Raw genomic sequence first — 27,640 nt, 5'->3', positions numbered from 1 at the left:
TACATTTTTTTAATGTAAATTTACTTGTTACTATGTTTATAATTATTATTATTTTGTTGAGTATTTTTGTACCTATATATTGAGTATTATTTCCTCAGACATTTTTACCTTTGAGTATTATTTTCTAGGATGTTTTTTCCTAGATTCATAATATAATACATCCCTGCCTAGGTACTTATATATAAAATATACTAAACTATCATAAATATTTCATTATATTTTATTGTATAATTACAACATATATCGTTAAATTGAGATCCCAGTAAAACCTAATGGGTACCTATCATAATATATTTAGATACCTTATAAATGCATACAAGTATATTAAGTATAATACTAACGATATTTTTTGTAATATTGTGTTGGAAAAATGTTTGATGATTTACACAGCCTTGTAAGTTTGAATAGCGAACGACAGACAGCACACACACACATACACACATATATATTATATACGCACACACTCATACACACATCCCATCGCAACAAATAAATTTGATGACAATAGCATTATACCTACATATACCTAGCAATATCTATCGCCAAGTGCACATACAATAAATAACCACTGTACCATAATGAACAGTAGTTGTCATAACTGCGTTTTTATAATAACATTGTTATATTTTATTACATTGACCTCGGTACATGTACGCATTAGAATTATCTCCTTATCTATCACTCCTCCTACTCTTGGACTCTATTATTATACTATTTTTTTTTTCAATTAAGGGTTTATCTATATCAGTTACACCTGTAATGTATGCCTGAAAAAACTCGATTATTCAAAACAACATCATCGCATTATTATCTAGGTTGCGTGAAGTACGTCGATATGATTATTACCCAGGTTATCATGACAAAAACTTCCCGCTGCGTGTGAAATCTTCGACTTCCTATTTGGATTTTGTGCGGATGAAAACCCCGCCGAGCGATGATGTTCAGCCCCGAGCAGACATTTATTCTACGATACATTTATACACCCGTTTCCTGGGTTTGATTTATCGTGGTTTTTATTGTTTCCGTTTTATACTTCTTTAACGACTGTTTCAAGTGATTCGTTAAATGGTTTGAACGTAGCCATTATAAATAAAACCGGTGTATAGGGTTCAAGGGACAAACCCGTTATGAAGTAAACATTTTTTTTTAAACTATCAAATATAAAGAAATGCATATATCGGAGCAAAATATTACTTGAGTAAAATATTTCGAATGATTATAATGCATAAATAGTTTCGTTTCAAATCAGTAATTACCTACTCACTACAAGGAAAAATGTACCAATATAATATCCTGAATACTGCTTGCAGTAATAATGTAACTGACTCCTAAGTCCTAATATTAGGGAAATTCGAAAAACGACTTAAATTTGCTCCCAAAAAATATAATTTGGAATATGCTTTGGAATATAATTTTTACGAGCGTCTGAAATTAACATTTTGACAAAATCCTTTAGTCAGTTTAAGTTCAATTTGAACGAAATTAAATATTAAATAACAAAGAAAAATGATTTTAGATATTATGTTGTAATTTAAAAATATTATTCCTGGGTACATGAAACTTCTCGAGTATATTATTATATACAAATATTTAAATATGATAATATGCAAATAATATTAATTCAACTTACCGGCTACCATATTAATAATAACAATATAAACATTATATAAAATATCATAAGCTGACAAACCGTCTCCGCTCAGAATAGATTTCGTATACAATCATATTATACTATATTATATTAGTATAATTGTATTATACTGTACAGCAGAAGACACCCACTTAACAGCTTTTTATTATTATTATTATTATTATTATTATTATTATAATCAAATCAACTTATTATTACAATTAAAAAAATCGGAGAAGTTGATGAGCCTGTATAGGTAGTAAGTTTCAAATGTAGCTCGTCATATAACATTTTAATAAATGTGTTAAAATATGAATTTACTAATCAATTAATCACACAAAAAACGATTCCATGTATATACGGTGAAGTTCATTTTTCTTCTATTCATACGATAGGTTTGAACTAACTTTTTCAAAAAAATAGTACATATGATATTGTTATAGACTTTCAATAATCTCTATTAATAATTGTGGTAGGTACATTATAAGTTTCTTCCATGATTATGTTTTAAGATACAATAGTATAATAAAAATGAATTTAAGAAAATTTTTTATTTAATTCTGTTAAAATTTGAAATTTATACAATCTCCTCCTAAAATGTTTTTGGCCACGTATTATTGATATTTTATAGTCTAGTTTTCTTTATAAATGATACCTATAAGAAAAATTATATAATGGTATTGAACAAATAATTGTTGGTGTTAGTGCAATTTACCAATTAAGCCGAAGCAAAATTCATTAGGTCTTAAATACATAATACATATTACGTATATTATGTTAAATACCTCTAATAGATGGTGCTATCTGTCAGGTATACTGCACGACCGTTTCAGTCGATTGGATTAGTCTCTGCAAATACTATTTTAGACTAGGTATATCAAATACTATAGAGGTCATTCCAACGGTGTATAATAGCAATAATTTATTAAATCAGGTATAAATTGGTAAAAATGTTTTCATTTTATTTTGTAACATAAACAAGCAAATTACCGTAATTTCGGAATCCGTTTATACCAATTTCATTTTGTCAATTTCGTCAAAAGTGGGCCATATAGGAAGCATAATGTGGTCTACAAACGAATTTTAAAGCCGTCAAAAATAACAAGAGTAATAATAATGACAATAATAGTGAATATAATATATTATGCGTATTATATTATATTATATATCTCAGAGAACAGTGTCCCCGACACGTTGGTATTATTATTATTAGGTACTATTAATCAAGTGTATTATTATATTATTATTATTATTGTGGAAACATCGGTGACGACTGTTAGCGTTTGCGGTATATTATATATATTATATATACATAATATAAATAAGTATATATAATAATGGGTAGGTATATATATTATACATATAAGATAGTCGAGCAATTCTCTATTATTATAGGTAGATACACGCGTGTAACACCTTTACGGTTTTTTGCGATCATTTGTTATTTTATTATATTATTTATTATTATTATCACAAGTCTATAGGTAATAGGTATACATATTATACATACAATATATTATATTCGCATGTCGGTTGGATGAGAAATTTGCCTGAAAATTATCGTGAAATATCACAAATAAGCGCATAATAACGACGTTGTACAATTCGAGGATCCGTGTGTTTATCCTATTGTGTTGCCCTTCATTATAATATATCATATCGCTTTATAAAGAGACCGGGGGAGAGAGAGAGAGCGAGAGAGAAAAGCGATTACACTGTGTCCACTCACACACACACGCGTAGACAATCTATTGGACAAATATTTTTACGTAGGTACGTAGGTACGTCTATTATGGCGCGCACATTTGTTGCCCACGGGGGCCATATTACGATAAATACCAAATCGAATGGCGCGAACGTTGTCTTTTCCCCTACAATTTTCTACCCACACCTGTCCACCAGGACATCGGACGTTTTCAATAGAACAGAGAAATACTTGCACGGTTGCTTATGGAGCGAGAAAAAAACCACTCGTCGCATCCGTTTCGAATATAATTTATATGGAAAATCGATAATTGCGGCGGTTACGACGATCGTTGCAATACGTGTGTGTGTGAGGTTGCCATTTCCTCGTGTAATGGGCGAATCCGCGTTTGACGTACCGTACATAAATCTTCGCGTCAATTGGTCACCGCCGACTATAGGGAAAAAAAAACACCGCTCTCGGCTTCATAAACACAATAATATAATAAAATATCGTAGATAAAAGCGTGTATAGGACATATTATTATTGTATATTATACCTATTTACGATTAATATGACATTCGATCGCCGCCGTTCGCGGCATCGTAGTATTATTTTTATTTTATTTTCGTGTGCGTGTGAGAATCGCGATGAGTTTTTGACATTCACGTCAAAAAAAAACTGACCGTAAAAAAATATATGGACGACGATAATAGGTAGCGAATATAAAACACGACGAGTCGTATTACAATAATAATGTTTATAAAATTATATATATTATGTCTCGTTGGTACGTATGCGTATAGAGTATACGTATAACCAATGAAATATCGGACAACAATGTCGCACAATATAACATAATATTGTACATTGTAATACGCCGCCGAATAGTTTTCGTTCAGCTCAAACATATCGAATTATATTATTATATTATATTATATAGTCGCGTAATGACACACGCGCACACGCACGCACATGAGAGTAAATAGGTACAGGTAGCGGGTACCGTCTCAGCGCAATGATTTGTATATGTATCGTAGGTATACGTCATTATACCGGTTACGCGGTTTATAGTGTTGCCGCTGTTGTATACTTGTAGATACGCGTTTAATATAAATCATTATAATAATATAATATGCCGCTCAACTCTTCTCCGTCGCGTAATATAGCAGTCTCGTAGTCCGCGTTCAAATCCCGAACGAGACGTTCGCTCCTGCTGCTGCAGGGTTGATTGTGCAGTCTTGCAATTACCGTTATCTATTGATATGAGTATACCTATCACATACCAGCTACAGGGCTACAGTTTAAAGATGATGTACAATGTACATTAATTAAAAATCGACGCGTGTGCCGAAAAAATTAAACAATTAAATTATTATACACGTATAGTACGTATGCTTCAATTTGTATAATGTATGTAATGTAATTTTAGTGGTTTAACGCGTGTGATATTTTATGTGTACTTAATCGTCGACGGGGTTTGGAATTTCATAAAAAAATTTCATTTCGGAACCAAAAATAGGTAAAACAATAATCATAATACCAAATATATTTTATTAAAATATGTGGAACACTATATAATAATATTATAAGATGGAGGGTGTAGTATACTAGTAAGGATATTTATATATGTATGTATTCAGCCTCGTATAAATTAATAACGACGGTAAAACGTCAAATTATTGAATACCTATAAATTATAACTATAAGTAGGTACAAGCTGTGCCGTGCACGTTTTTTTCTTGTTGAATAGAATAAATATTAATTGGCATAACGTTTGTAATCAAATTATTCATATTCGTATAGTTGTATTTAATCTGGTAATAATAATGCTAAGTAAATATATTATAAAGTATCAGTCTGGTCGCATGCATGAGACCCTATTGTTGAGCCAATGTCTTATAGTTACCTTAATTTTTTCAAGTCTACAATGACTGAATCGTGTTCTCACGTTATAAGCCAGAGCTATAGATAATAATATCATATTATTGTTATTTTATGAGATGCCATATGCTATTTGTTTAATTGTTTCAGTTATTAATTACTAAATAGCATAAAATAAACAGATGACTATAAGTAACATGTGTTAATAATAATTTTTTTTTGCAATTCTATGTATTTTTTCTAAATAAATCTATGACTTACATTTTTTTAAATACAAATACGATTTTTTGATTGTACTAAATATATACTTACTATGATGATATTAATAAATACACTTATATTCACTTATATTATCATACATTTGAACATTACTTTAAAATCTATAGTTTTTATTTTAAAAATCTTGAACAACTCATTTTTAACGTTTACAATTTGAAAAACATCCTAAAATGTATTATTATAGTATTACTGTGGCTTTGTGCGTATATAAAGCCTTTTTTTAATGAAACATTATTTAGTTCAAGTCACCAATAATAATACTGTATAGGATTGTACTGAGCAGGTGAACGGAGCAAGACGAAAACCTACATAAAATTCAGTAACTATGTATGTATTTATAGATGTAGGTATACTTGTATATTATATAATATTATAAATTATAATATATAAGTAGGTATAGCGGACTAGTGACTGTAAATGCATTTAAAACTATAACTATATTTCAAAAATTACTAAATTATAAGCCAAACAAATGACAATCGATGGAATTTTTTTTAAATTTGAATGTGAACCATGTATAATATAGAAAGTTGTAAATGTTATACTGAAGACAAAAAAAATATTTCATAATATGTATATTTGAAATTGTATACTTCAAGGTAAAAATCGTAAACGCTACCTAATAAAAAAGTTCGGTTGATTCCCGATTAAAAAAAAAAAATTTTTTTATACACATAATGTATATTATAGAGGCCATTGTAGATTATTATTATTATTTTATTATTATTATACAATACCACCCAATCGGGGAAGCACATCGCTCCGACGACGGAGGTACATAATATATCGAATGTCATTTATAATTACGTATACACGCGATCAAAACCGTATGCAAACACTGCACCTACATAATATAAAGGCCTCTCTCTGTGTGCGTGCCTATAAGCATAATATTATATATTGAGTGTGATCGAATATAAGGGTTATGTAGGTACTTCCGTCCAGACCAACGTTTCCTACTTTTTTTGTCCATATTGTCTAAATTATTTTAGCGTCACGTGCCCTATCGTATAGTACACATATATTATTTAGTACCTATAAGTAATATTATACCTAAAGGTATACCATATAATTATTTTATCAAAAAAAATTCATTATTTAAAAAAATATAATAGCGTTTAAAAAATACTTTTCTACATAACTTTAAGCAATTACTGCACAATAATATTTTTGAAAAAAAAAATATTTTTATCATTTTTTATCGTTTAAGTTTAAGTTGTTTTACTTTTGTTAATGACGAATAGTTTATGATGTAAGTATATTTCAAATTTAGATAAGTTGAATATAGAGTGGCATAGAGGAACCCCACAAGGTACCTACAAACTATTAGTGTGCATTAATCCACTCATCAAAACTTTAAATACTTATAAAGTTATAACTTATCAGAAATTTAATTTTTATACCTAGGTATACCGAAATTTGTTAATAGTTTTTGAAATAACGAATGTTTTACGTTAAATATATGTATAAACGCCTGGTATATTATAATGTGCTGTATAAATACAATATAGGACTATCAATAATCTATTAACCAACAATAATGTATAGGTAATAAATAATAATATATTTATTTGTTTTGTCCTGTACAGCCATCACGACCGCAGTCGCTGGTAGACCGCCACCGTCCACGTCGCCGTCGCCGTCTCCGTCACCGGCCACGCTACGCGAACTGTACGCCATGGCGGCCAGCCAACAGCACCAGCAGCACTCGCGACTACTCGAGCTATCCAACAGATATCGCGGGTATCCGGAAATCGCCCATCACGTATTCAACCAACAAGGAGCAGTCACCAAGTTGCTAGGTAAGACCGATCAAATATCATCATCTTTGCAAAAACCGTATAATATTATGATACACGCGTCGATTTAAATATTATGTGAATTTATACGTTACGGTAAATGATGTTAAACAGAAATTAGCGTTATTCGCTAAGTTATACTAAGGTGTAATCAATTATTTATATAATTTTTCGTTAGGTATAATATTTTCAAATGTAACCTCCAGTCTCCACCAATGTTGAACCTCTATCATATTATAATATGTAGGTACGCCGTATGCCTTATCGGTGCCCGATAAAGTTTTATTTTAGTAGTTAGTACCGCAATTAGTTTTGCCTTCAGCGGTCACCTTATCATTGCTTGTTGGAAATCTTTTTTATAATCAACATTTCCCATTTCATACGGTTATTAACGGTATTCAATAGGAAATAACGATAATTCCCATATTGCCATATCTGTAGGTAAATAACGTTAATAACCGGCGGATAAAGTTATTTTCCGCCTGCGAGTGTCCGTATACCGCGATAAACGATAATTATTAATAATATTATGTAATATCATTTGATAATGCATATTATAATACGGCGTGTACCTATTATAATAATAATAATATGTTCGATGTCGTATAATAGTGCACGTCCGTCTTGCCCGCCTTCTCCGTGCCAACGCATGACGACTGTCGCCCCTCGAATATGCGCGCATGTCACAACTCACGGTATACCCCATGGCTGCCGTGATCACTATCACGACTAAGAATAATAATAATAATATAATAAACGCGCGTAATAGGCCACCATTAGAACGTTTGACGTTTGAAATAGGCATTTTATTATGACATAGTGTTTGACGGTTTTTTTTCTTTCATTATTTTTACAATACACTCGCGATTGATTTTTCTTCATACTATTCCTTTTTACATTACTATTTGATGATGTGTTATAAATTACAAAATAATGCAAGAACATTTAGCGCCGCGGTGGGTAAGTTTTGAGCGCATTTCGCTATTATTATAATATGACGTGTGCTGCAGTGTATGATGTCTTGTCCGCTCGTGTGTAGTACATCACATCATAACTCATAAACGCCTTTATATAGTCATAATATTATATATTATATATTAATATACACGTACCGTAATCTATGAATACAAAATACCTATAGGTATATAATAAATATGTACGATCGAAGAAATTAATAATCATCTGTTCGGGTTTTATATAATATTATGAGCCACGACTTTATATACGAACCTGCAGAGTCTATAGACTCATTTTATGGAAGTATTCGAGTATGATACTAGATTATTTGCATTGTGTTAAATGAAAAGCACGTGTGATGGTAGCTTGATGTTTTCTTGAAATTTTTTCATATAAAAACTAAAAAGTGATATATATATACTTATACTTAATAAACTTAAAGGCAGTAGGCATCAAACATTTTTATTAATATGCATAACAATGATGTAACATTACATTACCCATTCATTATAATTGTATGAACTATGAAGTTATACTTTTACAACTATTTTAGGAGAATAATAATTTTGGATACTAGCCTAACTAACATAACCAGCTATATAGAATTATTTAATGTTTTAATTATTTAATATGTTTATCATTAGTTTAATATTCACTTTATACTGTCATTAAATGTTAACTATTTTTAAATATTATAAATGTATACTTCATATAGTTAAATATGACACCTTCTCATGAAAAATAATTGAAAATTGAGAACCAGAATGTTCAAAAATAGTCTCTCAAAACGCTTTCTCTCGTATCATTTTGATAGTAAAAACAGCATTAGTTTTTTTAAACTAGTTTTGTTAAAAAATACAAATTAATATTGGTATACCGTATATATGACGATGTAGTTGGTCGTAGTATTAAATTATGTAACAAAATTATGTTTTAGAACGACCATCACATTCGTTTAAACAACACTGTGTCTATTATATAGCTGTATTAATGGTTTCTTTTATAAACTAACACAAAAAATTATAAAATAAAATCTCAATAAAAATTATAGTTATTTATATATTATACAATATTTATGCAAGGGGAATGTGCGTATAGCATAAAATGTAGCTCCAGATACTCAAAAATGTACCTATAAACGCCATATTCAACATGGTTGAAGCCGAAATCCATACAGCACAATACAATTATTGCATGACCATTAGTCGTTGGAAGCATAATAATTCTTATAGTGAAAAAAACTTGAGAAACACCGTTTTATTTCATATTTCGATTCAATATAAAATATGTCCATTTATCTTAATATTCTGACAAATATATATATATTTATATTATATAGCATACAAGGCGACCAGTTACGGTGTGTGATTGAATTCAGCATAGGCGTACTGAAAATATGTTAATATTCGCATACGTACAGTGGTTCAATTATTATTCGCCGAGTATTTGTAACACGATATAGGTATTACGTTGGGATGCTTCATTGCCGGTCGACTACTTTGTTACGCTGTTGGGCGCACACGTCCGTGAACGGTACAGCCTCTGCAGGTACAAAAGAAGCAAATAACAGAACGTGAGAAGTCTAACATGAGATTTAATTATTTCACGAAATCGAATTATTTCTGTTTGACCCGTACACGCGGCTGCGATTTTCTCCTCAGGGAACACGGGCTTGCTGCTTGTTAACCAAAATTAAATTGTTTGAAAAAAAAAACAAAATAGAAAGTGGTCTAAGTAATAGTATAATATTATAATCAATACTTTTTAAGCCCATGACCACAACTACCGGTCTCATTTTGTACATTTCACTCGATCATGCCCATTTACATTTTTGTAAGTCTTCAGTGGGCTTTGACAATCATTCGTGAATGGGTACGATTTGTTCGATTAGTAAATATACATGATAGTGATTCTCTACAATGTACATTTCCATGAGGGGTCATAAAAAGCTTGTTAAAAAAAAACATTAGTAAATACGACATTACAACGTATTTACCTATATTCACTGAGTATTTGAAAGCGCACACCATACGTACACGGCTAACTATTTTAATTTTTAAAAGCAGATGCAACAACAAGTTGACAATCCGTTGATATTAAAATATTTTGTAATTAATTTTATAACAATAATATAATAAATTCTATATATTAATATTATAATCATTATAGTTTGTAGAATAACAAATATACATTTGTACAATTCGTGAAATACAATAACAACATGATTTGTTATGCCACTTCATTAAGTCGAACTTTTTAAAATATATATTGTATACTAGATACATATAATATTATGTAACGTGCTATAATATAATTTTATAAAATGTATAAATACTTTGTACTTACCAATTTGAAAAGGTATTTCATATAAAACATTAATTAGTTACTGACGCCAGTTAAGAGTTATTTTTTTTATGAACTAACTCGAGAACATCTAACATATTTTTGTTATTATTTCTATATGTATAAAAAGTGGTTAGTTATCTACGGCAATATAAGTTCTACATGCGGCTGCATAGTATAACTAATAATAGCCGATTTCGCATACATTTTATCGAGGGAATGTTTCTAATATTTCTCTAAAACATTTAATATTTTACAGTATAATAATATTATAGGTACCTACAGTATTATTCATTATTAATGGATACACCCGTTTACATTGTAATAATATGGTGTATATTATATAGATCGTATATAAATATAATATATGTATATTGTATATTTTTTTCATTTGTCAATTATATAACTTGCAATCACGCATTTACCTAAACACAAATAGTTAAACAAGTTGGACAAGATGTCGTGGTTGAAGATGATTATAGTAATTTGCGAGGGTAAGAAAAATTAATAATAATAATCAACCAAGAACCTGTTGGCTGTTGGCTTACGGCTGTCAGAGTGTCCATGTATGTGAGTGTAGGTGCGAAAGCCAAATTGTCGCCAAATAATATGTATACATGTATATATTTAATATAATAGTAACTCATGTTATGTTGGCGTATCTTGTGTGTGTGTGTGTGTGTGTGTATGTGTGCGTTAATTAGCCGTCGACACGAATTCGGTTTAACACGCGTCTTTAGATTTCGCCTGACTCGGCGGGGACCGGCTGCATTTGGCAACGGGCACGAACACGACAAGGGGGAAAAAAACAATACCAGAAGTCATTCGGAAGAGATTATTTTGTACAGGAAGTGCAGGTGGACGAAGCCGTTGATTTTTTTTTTGCCTTTCTAAACTCCGAACCACCATACTACGCGAGGAAGAGGAAAAAAACCTTATGTACATGGTATATCCATCGCGAATAAGCTAATAAAAATAATAATACATTATTATACCGTTTTTCGTTACTTTTTTTTCTTCGGCATTTGGAATTATTTAATGAACGAGTGCTGTGCGTACCTAAACTCCATACGTGCATAGTATTTATGTACCGCGCATTGTTTTTTGAGTTTTTTTATACCGGGCGTACTTCTATAACTACCCGTGCGTTTTTTTTGAACAAAGAAGAAATATTTTATTATGTAAATGTCCACTTCGAATGCAATGATACCCATCTGTTTGAGTTTTCGTATTAAACGTTTCGAGCCGGAACAGTGTATGAAAGAAAAATATGATCTCTGAAAAAAACACATACCTACACCGACGGATATATTTACGTACAATATAATCACTCTGTTAGACCTGACGAATAAGAAGTCGAGTTCATGAATTATTTTAAGACGGTTGTTATTACGGGGAATTAAAATAATTACTAATTGTTGCCTAATTGTTTCGAAACGGTGTTTTTTAATTTTTAATATTTTTTTATTGTCTACCGGACAACAATAAAACGGTATTCGCTTTTTTTTAGAACCTTATATATTTTCCCCTATCGTTCTATTACCGGACGTGTATTTACTATTTATGAAACATTTTAACCTTATACATCATAATACTTACAGCTTGAATAACGAATTAACACTTAGTTAATATAATTTTGATTATTTCTAGTTAACATATAATATACCGCCTATACAACATAATTATGTATTATTTTTATTGATCAGAGATCTTTTTTAATTTTAAACATGTTTAATTACTGTTTTGTTCATCTAATCTACTTATATACCTATTTGTTTTTTATATTTCCTCAAGTAAAATTATCTGTATAAAATTATCACATTTTTACATCACCATAAAAAATATGAATACATTATAAAATGATATGACTGTGCATTCGTATAGGAAATAATGTATAGTTATAAAAAATGAATTAATTAATCATAGCAAAACACAAAAATCGGCTACATCTTCCACGATACAAAATTAATATAACTGAAAACTCACTCTCTCTCTCTCTCTCTCTCTCTCACTGTCTATCTATCCGACAATCTCACGCAAGATATTAATATAGCCAATATAGCTAGGTACCTAGTTACATTGACTGTAATACTACAAGAATGCGCATACCTACAAGTTACCTATGAAGTTGTTTGTTTTAATATAGTATGAACTGGTATGAATGTAATGATACACAAACGATTAATGTATTTTTTCAACAAAATTGTTAAATCGATTCCCTTAAACAGTATTTTTATTCTTTATAGTTTATACTTTATACATATATATCAAACATATTTTATATTTGTTGGTACTTATACAAGCTTTTCAATTAATTTGATTTACCATAACCCATTTATAATAATTAAATCTGATCCATTTGAACTACTTGCAATTTGTCATTGCATTGTTCTTTTTTTTTTATAACTTTCCGTTTTTTGTTTCAAACTTTAAATTTCGATATTTTGCTATTTTTATCGTCGATTGATTTTACATAAAAATGTTATTTTTAAATTAATGGTATTGTGCTGTGATGAATATTTTCAATACCGTACCTTCTGGCTATAAATTAAAATAATATCTGTACATGTTTACGAGTAAGACAGTAAACTTATAATGATAGACTTTATTCAAAAATATATTGTAATATAATCATAAAAAAATATATACCTAAATGAGTTATAAATGTTCACAGTAGGTAGGTAGCTAAAACATTCACGCACATTTGATGCAAATTAGTATATGTATAAAAACTTTTCGATTTCATTATGAAAACATACCGACTTTTTTGAATTTAATAAAATCAAAGCCTACGACACGCACTTTTATTTAACGTACCAACATGATACTTATATTGTATTTCTACGTAAATATTAGTTGACGATCAGGTTAAAGCTCAAGTTTCTAAAATGTTATACCTATATAAATTAGGAGGAGCATCTTTTCTTCGCTAATATACCACACTAATTTTATTTGTTGAGTCGAATAATTATTAAAGTACAATATTGTTTATCTTTTTTTTAAATTCTAGATGAATAAGTTTATAGTTATCTCTAATGTAGGTAATTAAAATATATATATATATATATTTAATAAATAAAGCAATCCGTTATTATATTTTAACACGTTATTTCTCAGTATTATAAAGTCTGTATGTTTTTGCATTTAGCATTTATAATTTTAACAATTTTACCTTACCAACTGAATAAATTAAAATATTTTTTTACTATTAAAATCCTAATACATACGTTTGAAATAATTTGCAGATTTATCAAATTAATTTCGTTATTTTTGAATGAAATAAACGTTATAAGAAATACAATATTGATACTTGTTGGTAATGATAACTGACAAATGGCAATATGTATGATATTATGACATTTAGAACTAAAAAACGATTTTATATATGAATTGAATATTTTGCATTAATTGAAAAATGTTTTTTTTTATAAAAACACGTATTTTGACGTATAAATTGTTTCACCCTTCATATAAATCATTTTTGACGCTTTCTTATTAAACGACGCATACTTGTACATATATATACAGTCCAACGATTTGACTAACAAACTAGGTTTGTTTTTCCCCGGAAATATACGTCACATCATGGTCAACCTCTAATGAGACACTTGGTCATTATATTATACACACATATGTACATATAAACATGAATATGAGAAAAAAATAGAAGCCGTTATTATATATTATATCCAGAACCAGATGCTCCTATTGTTAAGATGACCATACCTATTGAATATTGACTGTCTGCCGCTTATTAAGTCTCATATTATTTAAATAGTACTCCTGCAGTATATTTAACTGTGTTACGAAACAATGTAATGTCGTTATGCGTACACGTATAATATACACGCCTGGCGATCGGACCGTCCCTTCCAGGTCCAGGTGTATGTTGACTTCTTGAATGGGCAGCGGTTCGAAGAATAACAAAAAATAAATTGCTCTTCGGTAATACGATATCGGTTGACGGTGTAATTCATTATTTATGATTTTTTTTATTCCTCAAGACAAAAGACTAACGCATAACATGTGAAACCTGTTCACATGTACAGCAAGACAGCCAAAATAATAAGGATGAACGATTTGATTGGAAACCACAGGGAATTGGTATTAACGTATTATAGATCGCACTAATTAAATATGTATAGTAAGTATATTATTAATATGAACATCATCCTATAAAATATAATAGGTTTGTCAATATTCGTAATCTACCAGTAATACCCCTAGTGGAAATCTTAATAGTATTTATTATTTTTATATTTTGTACTGTTAATTATTTAATTGAAAAATAATATCATGTTGGCTAAATTAAAAATGAATACAATTGATAGCGACTAATAACACACATAATATAATCATATGTGTGTTAGGTAAACTGAAGTTATATGCTAAAATATAGGTGAATATGTGGACTTTTTCGTTCGACTAAGACCTATAGTACTTAAATATTGCATTTTTATTTTTTATTAATTAGAATAATTGCTTTTTAATATACCTAACCTTAACATTCATATTTGTTTCGTCGTTTATTCGTTTATGCGTGTGTTTTTCTCGTTTTATCATGAAATTAGAGCGGATAAGCGGTGCAATCGAATCTTTGTCATCGGAAGTTAATGAATCATCCAACAGTCTGAAATCCTGTAATGACGGCGGTTCGCAAAAAGCTATGAGTTTCATAGCATTGACGTATGGCGGCGGTGGCGACCCGATTTCTGTAGAGACGTCGAAAGTAGTAGACCGATATGCCGGGGAATCACTCAGGCCCCAACTGAACTCGCAGCGGTTTATCGACAACGGCGATGGCGTCAAAATCGACGAACAGGCGGAAATAGAAAACAAAATGTCTAAGCGGTCCAGGGACGAGGATCGGCCACTGTCGACTGATCGTCCGGCGGCCGAGAACGACTCGGGGTTCGATCGGTACGACGCCAAGAACTCGGGGCAAAGTTTCTGCACCGACGGTGACAGAGACTGCGACGGTTGTTCGTTGACGAGTTCTTGGCTGCTGGGCACTGACGAGATCATCACCGGTAGACAAAGCCGTTCGTCGCCGAACAAAGGGGTAGCGGTGGTTAAGACAGCCGTCAAAGGCCGTAAAAAGAGAAACCCGGCGCTTGGTCGCAAAAAAGCGCTAGCTCGGTTGCGGGGGTTGCACTCAGCTGAGAATAGAAACCCGGCGGAAGGACTGTCGTCGTCGTTCCTGCCACTACCACCGCATCCGACACCTGTCATCGATTCCGATAAATATTTCGCAAATGCCTCGGCGGCATCCAGTCGGCCACAGAGGGAACAACAGATCAAAGACTCCAAGAACTCGGGGCAAAGTTTCTGCACCGACGGTGACAGAGACTGCGACGGTTGTTCGCTAACGAGTTCTTGGCTGCTGGGCACTGACGAGATCATCACCGGTAGACGAAGTCGTCCGTCACCGAACAAACGGTTTGCGGCGGTTACGACAGCTGCCAAAGGCCGGAAAAAGAGAAACCCAGCGCTTGGTCGCAAAAAAGCGCTAGCTCGGTTGCGGGGGTTGCACTCCGCTGAGAATGGAAACCCGGTGGAAGGACTGTTGGATGACGGCTGGGCGTCGCCCAGGCGGCAACAGAGGGCACAACAGATCAAAAACGCGTACGCTGCGCCGGAAGAAAACAACCGGACGTCGGTGGCTGCGATGGCCAGGCGGACCACCGACCGCTGTCACGAGGCGTCGTCTTTAATTAATCGCAGAATGGGTAACAGAGAAATCACGCGCACAAACAAAATAATCGTCGACAAGATATTAAATGTCCGGACGACCATTCCGAAAACCAAAAAATAATCGATTACTGCACCAGCGAACGAACATCGTCACCACCGTCGTCATCATCGTCATCAGCGCGTAGCGTGTTGTGCACCCGCCATATTATTATTATAATATATTATAATGCGTGTGTGCCACAGCATACTATTTTTTTTAAATTTTCCTTCTACGGTGTATACTATTTACGAAATATATATTTTATTCTCTTTGGCGTGTAACGATATTATAATAATAATAATAATAATATTATATAGAACGTGATATCGTATGTCGCTTAAACTCTGCATGCGTCATATATTTATATTAAAATTATATATAAACGCGTTTGAGAAATTGGCGAATATACCTACTACCGAGTGTAGGTATATAATGTGTATTGCTAAGGATGTCGGAGACAAAAATAACCGAATATAGATAGGTAGGTATCTATAGGTATACATCTTTACCTGTTTTAACTCAATAACGAGCGAAAACACGTAGTTCAATTAATCGCGGCTAATATTATTTCATATGAATCCGTTTAGTCATTATAATGTGATACAAAAATATATAGGAATACGAGTTCTATATTTGAGAGTTTTTACGAATTAATTAATTACAATATACGGTCAATCGCCATCATGATTGTATTATACGTATCATATACTTACTCATCATATTAATATAGTATAGTAGGGTAGGTGGGTAGGGCTGCTAAAATTGTATATATATGTAAAGTATAAGCTAGTATAGAGATAGATACCTGCAGCTACGCTGTTTTGTTAGTTACAATTAGGTACCTACCAATTATCCATTAGGTACATATTATAGTCAAATATAGAGTTTAATCCGGAAGTCCTATGGTTATTTCCAATACGTTATGTAAGTATATAATGTGTATGAAATTCAAAAATTCTAAATTAAATCAGTAACCTTATCTACGCATGCTTACGGATATGTTAAAACCCTGCAGTGACTGGATAATGCCGACATAAATACCACGTTAAAATATGCATTAGATACTTAATATATATCATACATTATGAAATAGGGGCGTCGTTGTAGGTCCCCCAGGTCGTACAAAGGCCACGGAAAGTATATTATGAGGTCTAATTTACACTGCAGTATAGTTAACCCCACTGGTCAACGGATACCTATAAATATTACAGTTATAAAAAAGGTCACATGAAGGTGATTTTTTTTATAAAAATTTATAAAAATATTTATTGCTATAGGCCACTTGAAATAAGTATATTAGTTCTCTGGCATAATAACACTTTCTTTGAAATGTCTTAAAATAGGTGTAAAAATATAAATGTATACCTAGATATAACTTTAATTTTCAGTTCCCGTTATGGTGGAATTTATATTGTGGCAGCTTAGAAAACTATAAAACCTTACCTAGTTAAGGTTGTTGGAGCAAAAATTTGGAATAATGCAGCAGACAATTTATTAATATGTATGGGGTGTCTGCAGTGCCTATACATTAATGTAAGTAGGAGAGAGGCAGTAAAGCTTAAAATAATTTAAAATTCTAAAATTACCTCCTAAACCTAATAATTTACTGGCGGAAAATGCTAAAAGATAAAGATCTTTTTAAGTAGGTATATGTATACCTATTACTAGTAGTCCAATTTAAATTTTATCAAAATAATTGTATTTATTGGGGTTTTTACTATAGTTGATATAGTCTATATAGTTATGAACCTGTATAGGATATATATATTTAACGTTATTACTACCTAATATATACTAATATATAAATTATTACTAATATATAATAATATATAGAATTGAAAATTATATTTTGGTTTTTTCATTTTGTATAATTTTGATATTAATAGGCTTGTTAAATAATAAAAATATAAAAATATTTTTTTTGAACCTAGAAAAGAATCTATTTCTAAACTGATGGGTATAGAAACATTAAAAACAGTAATCAATCATCGGAAGTACATAAACTAACCTCCACTAATTGGTCCAAAACCACAAAAAAATAAATATATAGTACCTACCTATGTGCTTCAGTATACAGCCTAAGCCTCAAGTTCCTTAAACGCTCCCCAAATTATTATTTTATATTTTCAATAACCCTTATTCAAGTCTATTAAAATCATTTTATTCAGCGGATATTCAAACACCATATAACTATAAGTACCAGTGTTCCACACTGGAAAATAAAAACTGCCCAAATTTAACACATTATATACCATATAAAGTGTTTAACTACAAAAAAAAAAAAATAATATGTTGTTAAACTGTAATCCATAAATAATAAATATTACTGTTTTGTAAAGTTATATTTTAATTTTTAACCATTATATGCCTATATTCTACAATTCCAATTCAAATTTATTTCATATTTTTGTTTTTTCAGAATATGTTTTTGATTATTATTTTGACTGACAGACTTAATATAACGATCAATATAACGGGTTAACATTATGTAAGCATATTATCACTTAATCAGTTAAATCCACTGAAAGTCATATATTCTGTAATAATAGTATCACAAAAAAGTATGTGGAAAATTTGGTTTTTGTCTCTAACCTCTAACCCCGGCGATATATAATTTGATCTGCTGTATATAGGTAGGTATACCGCAGTTACGCATTACCTATATGTAAATCTATAAAATGTTATTTAATATTATAAATGCGCGTTTCGTGCTCGCTTGTCGTCGGACGCGTTCGGCGGGGGCGTCAAAGGTCTACCCGCTTGCACGCGAATAAAAATACATCGCATCCATTAAAATAATAGTAATAATAATAATGATAATGATAATATATTCGACGAGAGTTTGGGGCCATTGTTGTTGCAAAGCCAACCGAGCGCGGCGTCGTTATGTGCGCGAGTGACTGTGCGTGTGTGCGTGCACAAGCGTCGGGACGCACGTTATAATATTATTATTATTGCGTAATGGCGTATGGGTACCCGCTTGTGCACACGCACACACGAGCGCGCGCGCGCCACTGCCCCGACGCTACTGCCACCGCGGGTAGGCGTACGCGGCCGAACGCGCAGCGGACGGGCAAGCGGATGGCGACGGCCAAAGTCGACTATGGCACGTAACTGCAAAGCGGCGGACGGTGGCCACGTCGACGACTGCGGACGACTACGATACGGCCGCCGGTCACAACAACGCGAGCAAAACTCGTCGCCATGGATACGTCCGAGCGGCCGCGCAATAACAACAATAACGATATTATTATTATACTATTAAAATATTATAATATTAAATACACACAAACGAGAGCGCTCGCGCGCACCCATATGACTATATATGCCTTTAACCAGGTAACATAGCCGCCGCGACTCCCTTTCGCGCAACGCACCCACCCACACCCATCACACGCACGCACGCCGGCGGTCAACCCTACACCACCACCACCCTCCCGAACCATTCGCATGCTTTCCTGCATGGCTGCCCCCGGGACCCGAAGGCCAGTGTCCGTCGAATAACATATTATTATTACTCTGTCCGCGCGTCCTTTTTTAGTTGGAAACAAACGCAAATAGGTACTACCTTTTACCACTGCAACAATATGTACGCAATCCTACCTCGTCGTAGCCCTCCTCCATCTCCTCCTCTTCTTTTATACATTAGCCCCGAGTTTACATGCGATTATTATAATATTGTGTTGAGCCAGCGTTTACATATTCCACGGGCGCCGTATCAGCGTCCTATACACCGCGATATACGATTATATTATCTCGCGTTTATGTATTATTAAATTATTAATATTATTATGGTAATGAGTGGCTGGCAGGTAGAACGAAATAATATAAATCTAACGACCGCTGCAGATCAATCCTATTTTTATTATCATGATATATTTTCATGCACACACGCGAAATTAATTTTATTCGAACTCGTGAGGTATTATAATTTATAATATTTAAGATGTCCATATTGTCCAATATATTAATATAATTTTTTTCAAATCATTTAAACTTTTTGAAATAACGAGTGTTTAATGATAAATTAATAATCATCCGACATATTTTTTGTGAGGAGGAAAAGATCTTACGCATAAATATTAAAAACTACCACACATGACTGCATAATATTTCGTTGTAACCGCACTATACCGCAACTTATACCTGTAGCACTAATATGTGACCGGTGTATTGCACGACACGTCGATGGACGAGCACCTCTGACGTGCTCTGTGCAGTGTCACTTTCTGCTCTAAGTGTCCCCCCCCCAAGACTTAGATAACAATAATATTTGATAATATTATGATAGATTATATTTTAAAACGTATAAGACACTACACTATTTCGAAAACCATATATTAATCTATATTGAGTTACCAGAGTTCAAGATACCGAGGTTCTACTATATTTAAAAAAGATACATTTTGAAACGTATTTGACGTGTTGAACCCACGAGGGATTCATCGTATATACTATATAATATTATTATATTTAGTATATTATTTAGAATTCTAATATTGTCGTTGGTACCTACTTAGAGCTGCAGCTCTAACTAGTAATATAGTATAATATATAAGTACTATAAAATAGATATTACATTCGGATTTCCACCAACCCTGACCACAAGCTTGCCATCCCGTATTGCCAGCGAAGCAGTATTATAGGTATCCGCTACTATATAATATACTATGTTATATAGGTACCTATACAGTATATATAGTCTATAACGCACGACCGCGCACCCCCGCAAATCGCATCACAATGATAATGGTAATATTATAAACGACGCGAATAATCGACTTGGCGGAGTGTATCGTAACGTCGCATTATGCAAGGTACGACGGGGATGAGGTTCGGGCACAAAATATATAGATACATATTATATATTGTACATACTATTGTTTAGCACAATATAACATTATACGGAGGTATATACGCGTAATTGGACGCCTGAAGGGACTAACACCGACCGGCGGAACATTACGCGCGGACGGCCAACGCGTCGTAGGTATATGCGATATTATTATTACGGCGCCGTCGAGTTTTAATAATAATATATTATAATATCGCAATAATATTATTCAATATTATACGCACGAAGCCGTCTGCTCCCACGTCGAAAATTGCACCCTCCCCCCCCCCCCCAACCAACACCGCTCAAATTTTTTTTCGCGTGATTTTCACTCATCCGTACGCACTGCAAGGCGCCGCCACCGTTGTAGCCGTGGGTATCTACTTATATATATCGGAAATTCGGTATCTATATGCATTATATAATAATATAATATACCTATTAGGTACCTGGTATTAGATTATATTATTAATATTATGCTGCAGCATCGCCACCGCCGTACCGCCGCTGCCTCTGCGGGTGTATAATATAATACACCTGCGGTAAACACTCGGGTTCGTTTACTGAATTCTTCTTCGAGAAATAGTATCGAGTATCTCCCACGTCGAGTCGTCCAGTACGACTCAATAAACGATTTGTACACTTGGGGGGTTCTTAGCGTGTTATCATCTGCGAAATATTCGCAAACGTATCACGCCCATGGGCGACAAAATCTTAAAAATAGTTAGCTCACGAAGGGAAAAAAACTATATAGATGCTTTTTTCACCAGAACGTCTGTTGTAAGAAGACGTCTCGCCAGCATGCGTATATTGTCTATACTTTATTAATAATATAAAGAAGAACAATATTGTATGTTTGCCTGTTGAATCTTTGCAAATACTTATTTAAAAAAAAAAAATTTACCATCAGAAAGTTATACATACACTGTCCCAAGGATCTATATATAAGGCTATATTTCATCTAAATAAGTGACCCTTAATTTTTTTTATTGCAAATTTAAGAATTTTTTTCAGAGAACACTGACAAATAATATATTTTCATTTATTACAGGGTTGTTATTGGTTAAAAAAATAAAATAGTTATTGTGATTGAATATAATTTTGACTGGTATTTCGTATTTGGTCAAAACCATCAAAATTACTGTGTTAAAAATGTTTAATGGAGACTAAGATTGGATAAATCGACGGGCGTTAATTAACAGGAAACGGTTTTATTTCAATATATTATAATGGTTGGAAATAATTTAAAACAATTTACAACAAAAACATTATTAATTAGAGTCATTAATATACATTTTTAAAAAAGTCAGGATCACAATATACTTATAGCTTTTATATTAAAGACATAATAACATTGTTTATGTTTGCGTTACCTATCTTATGTATTAAACGATATCTAACATATTTTGTTAATCGTTATGTTTGGTTTTGCGGTGTTTAATTAATTAAATTGTTTTTAATTTTTAATTTAATTTTTGATTATCGCCTTCCGTTATAATTACGTTTACTACTTTCGATCGTTTTTTTGTCAAATATAACGTTTGCAAGCCCTTGATTAATGTGTTAAAAATTTAATTAAATTAAACTTAAATCTTTTTTAACATAAATATAATATTTTTCTAACTCGGTAAAGCACGATTCCGTACGCTATATCTTTTTGGAACTCGATTCCGAACGATTTGGATCAAACAATGGATTGTCAAAATGATCCCAAAAACAAGACGATTACGTACGATTTTCTGTGCAATATTTCCATTTATTATTTATTATTGTCAATTAAATAAAGTTAATGAAAATTTCAAATTTTAGGTGCATAGGCTCGATTATATGAGGGCTAAGCGCCCCCAAATATTTATCTAGCCTTCACATAGGTACAGATACAAATTAAAAAGTAAGACTTATAAACAAAGTCTTAGTAACTAACTAAAGTAGACGTTGTCGTTGTCATGGTTACTTGATTAACATAATCATATTATGTATGACTCATAGATTTTCCTTGATCTATATCTATCTCCTAGTTCTATTTAACGAAATTCTCTAAGATACGAATTCTTTTGGTTGCTCATATGAGGCTTCGTATATATGGAAGTTTTACTGTATTATTAATTTATATTATGTATGTATTAAAACTAAATGTCTCAGAACCGGGAATGCATCGAAATGATTTCTGTATGAAACCAACGTTTTTGACGTGCATATTATAAGATTATATTCGTGTTAGTTATATATTTATTCATAGATAGTAGGTACATTGAATGTCAAAAATATATTTGCATAAGCGTCACAGGATTTATTCAAAAGCTCGTCCTTCTATAATGGAGACGCAAAAGGATTGGAAGAGATTTCGTTTTTAGATTAGCTTATAAGTATTTATATAATAATGTATAGTTTATTATATTATGTTAAATGCATGTGGCGATAATCCGGCATGTGTATACATAAACATTACAAATTACATAACATCGAATATCCACTATCAGAAGTCGTCTCCGTTATTGTTTCTGCAATGAATATCGTTCCCACACGCGATTAGGTAGTTATAAGTTATAACCTATGAAATGGAAACTATTTTTTCATTTTGAATCTACGCATAATGTGCATAATACGCGCGTATTGTCATCAGTGACGTATATAGTTTAAGATTTTGAAAGGAAGTTGAAATTGTTAATGGCCCTTAAGACAAACAACATATTGAAGTTTTCCCTACTGGTTATACTTGTATATCTTTATCTTTATAATAATAAATTAATAGTAGGTTTTCAACAAGTTTTACTACCTCTATCAAAAAGAAAAAGTTCACTGGAAAGTTACACTATTTATAGCCATAAGATAATTTCGATTTTTATAAATTTTTTTTTTAAACTATTAAATTAGATTATTTAAAAAAGTATGCTAGGCTGACACAACGTCTCCGTTCAGAATCGTTTTTCGTATAAAATAAAGTGAATCAATTTTTTTAATTTAGTGGAGCCTACCTTTAATATTATTTATTACGAAACAACAGAAGTTGTTGTAATAGATTATTTTTAATTAAAACATTATAATATACAGTATAGTGTATACGAACAGTAGGTAATGCATAACAATAAAACCAATGAAACAATTTAAAATAACTTTTTATGTGGACTTGATGGAATATTTTTAAGCCAATTGAAAAAAAAACTCAGTTACTTAAACTAGTTTAAGTTCTGGACCTGATTAGACAATTAATATTATTTAATACTAACTAGTAGTTATGTTATTACTAGTTTCAAAAAAATAACCTTTTTTTTTTAACTAAAACTTTTTGACGTGTTAAAGCCTTTTTTTGTTTATACCTACTTATCGTACGAACACCGATTCTTAACTATTGTACGTTCATAATAATAGTATAGTTACACGGAGTACCTATATTATATCGACGCACTGTTTCATGATTCCATATGGCTTCTTGTGTATAATATTATAATATAATATGAATACGAACCATTGACGTAGGTACACAATATCACGTCAAACGGTCTGTTAAATTTAAACTGTTCATTAAATAATATAATATATTATACCATTATTATTATAGGCAATAAGAATAAAAAACTTATTACTCAGTCAATTTTTTTTTCTACGGAATGAAAGTCTGAATAGCATTATGATTTCAAAAAATATCTCGGTGTCGGCTTTCATTTACAATATATTATATGTGTGTGTGTGTGTTACACGCGCCCATTTTTTTACACTCTGAAGCGCATTGATGGTTTTCTGCGTCGCAATGTTTTCAGAGAGCGCGCGATTCCACTTCAGCGTTATCGAATTTCGCTGCAAACGGTAGCCGTCTATGTAGCCACCGGAGGAGCTGACATTTTTGTTCGAAGCTTAACATGTGTTCGTGTGCAACGATCACGATTTGCGTTTTGTTCTGTTGTTTTATTATATGCATATAAATCATAAAAATCATATGATATATTATCTGATATGTATACATAGGTACCTACAAAATTGTTGACGTATAATAATGGTAATGTTACGGATAATAGAACATAATAATATATTGTAATATTAAAATACAATATACGTTTTTATAAAAAAAATACTTTGATTAATTGTGTTACAGTTATAATATATTATAGTTATATGGACGTTATAGTTATGATTAATACTATATAGTACACTAGTACAGGTAAGCATATATATTACACACAGTGGCGTACCCAGGAATTAGTCAAGAGGAGGGGAGGGGGGGTAAACAAATCTGATGTTAAGACATGACGTGTAATATGAGCACTCTGGACCAAGCACCTTACCAACTTTACCAAACGTCTACCGGTTATTGTGCCCTAATTGAATAATAAACATTTGATTATCCGGATAATGATATTTGTAAACGTAAATTATTCCTAATTATTATATACACAGTACCTAGTACAATAATAGGTAAAAATATAAAAGCTTTTTTAAATCTTAATCTATGTATTTTTTTAATAACCAGTGGTACATATTTACGAACCTATTTGTATCTAAATTATAAATTATATAAATTTTATTCTTCTGGAGTCTTTAGTAAATTCATTAAGAACTTTATTTCCATTGTTTATTTCACGATAAATATTTTGCAATGCTATAAGCTATTCAATTATTCAATCTGTTTTCTCTATTAGTGTTTCTACTTTCTAATGTCTTAAACATTTTAGTGTAAAAAATGACCCTTTACCGGTCACTGTAGTTACGTGAAGTGTAGCTGGTATTTGGAGATAAGTAGAAGAAAATTAGTTACGTCATGATATAAAAGCTTTCAATGCATTTTTTGGCTTTTATTAGATTTAATCCACTAAATCCCCCCTGGTTATGCTATTGATCATACACAGCTATAATATATAGGTAGTTGTATGCCAGAAAAATCGCCAAAAAGTATAATATTACATATTTTCTGCCTTCCTCAGCAAACCATGTATCAACGCGCGTGATTATGAATATGACATATTATAATTATTATACTTATAAAATATAATTTAATACCTAAGTGGAAATCGATTAAAAGTTATAGAAAAATTGAATGGGTATGATAATGTATTTGTTATAAACGATTTTTATTCTTTATTTTATACAATTAATTAATGTGGAAATTTGAAATGGCATAAAATCATAATATACGATACAATAGACGTACTATTTAAATATAAACACGAATTTTACAATGCTAGCTACCAATCAATTTAACTCAACTTACCTATATTTTTTAAATAATCTATAGTTGTAGATTGGCTTAAAGTTATATATTTATTCAATAGTATAATGTATATATCAAAAGTTCATAACTCGTAAGAATCCTATCGAACGCGATTCGATAAATATAATTTAAACGTTTGTTTTCGTTGTACTGGAAATGTTTTAAATGTTTAACCATAATATTAAATTATATAATGTTCGTTTTTTGACTTTTCGTTGTTGATTATCTGCAGGAACCCTTAGACCTCCCGGACTGATTGGTGGAAGCAAACCCAAGGTTGCCACTCCGGCAGTCGTATCGAAAATTGAATTCTACAAACGAGAAAATCCAACGATATTCGCGTGGGAAATTCGCGAAAAGCTCATATCTGAAGGTAATAATAATAACATTATTGTAGTATGTAGCTTGTATAATATTATATAAACTATACAATCGATACAAAATGAATATCATCGTCTTTTGATCCATATAAATGGATGTGGTTGATAATATATTTTTAATATTTTAATATTATGTATATTAGATTAGTAATTATTTTAATAACCGAATGAGAATAGATCACTTAATTACGGCGACTACTTATAATAGCCACTACAATTATCGATATAATATCTGTCTACTTACTAGCTTTACATTTTATGATTTTGTGAAAATGTATTATAAGAATAGTTGATGATTACATTTGACAGTATCGTCTAACTTCTTGTTTTTAAAATATTTTTTAACTGATCATATTTTCTGTTATTAAAAAAACTAAATATTCTAGCAATCACTTGAAATTGTTAAACACAAACAAGTATCGATTTATATTGGTTTATTTATTATTCACATAGAATTGTGTTCAAATAAGTTTAACACTTAGGTATTTTCTTTCAACTCTGATACAAAAATGTTCGTCTTTATTTTACAATAATTACACCTACAGACCAAACGAGTAAAAATAAAAAGAGCACGGGTCTAAAAACGAACCATCCTATTGTTAACCGCTATTTTGTCTGCGCCTATTCATTCACTTAATTTGAACCTCTTGTTAATAATTTTAAATGTATACAAAACTTCAAACACAGTTTTATGCGTTCCATAAGAATGAATTTAAAGTAGTCATACTCTTGATATTTATATGTATATATATATATAAAAAACTAAAATAATAATATTGAAACAATTTTATCTAAAACTCACTGCACAATTTTTAACTCTTATGAAAAGTTAACATACAGATTACAGATATATGTTTTAAAATATATAATAACTAAACGGGGATTCGTTTTTAACCTATTATGATGATTGTAA

The 27,640-nt window shown here is 31.5% G+C and overlaps 1 protein-coding gene across 1 annotated transcript in view; it reads left to right on the top strand.

Annotated features, from left to right (window-relative positions):
* The window catches only part of LOC100165522, a 65,174-nt gene that overhangs the window by 17,890 nt on the left and 19,644 nt on the right, over window positions 1-27,640 (top strand). Inside the window, exons 3-4 of the mRNA XM_001942497.5 lie at window positions 7,067-7,279; window positions 26,580-26,720. Coding sequence (XP_001942532.2) covers window positions 7,067-7,279; window positions 26,580-26,720 — 354 coding nt within the window. The remainder of the gene's footprint in view (window positions 1-7,066; window positions 7,280-26,579; window positions 26,721-27,640) is intronic.

This window comes from Acyrthosiphon pisum, chromosome X (assembly GCF_005508785.2).
Source record: "Acyrthosiphon pisum isolate AL4f chromosome X, pea_aphid_22Mar2018_4r6ur, whole genome shotgun sequence".
In the NCBI taxonomy this organism is placed as follows: Eukaryota; Metazoa; Arthropoda; class Insecta; order Hemiptera; family Aphididae; genus Acyrthosiphon; species Acyrthosiphon pisum.
This window is presented reverse-complemented; position numbering and strand designations above follow the sequence as displayed.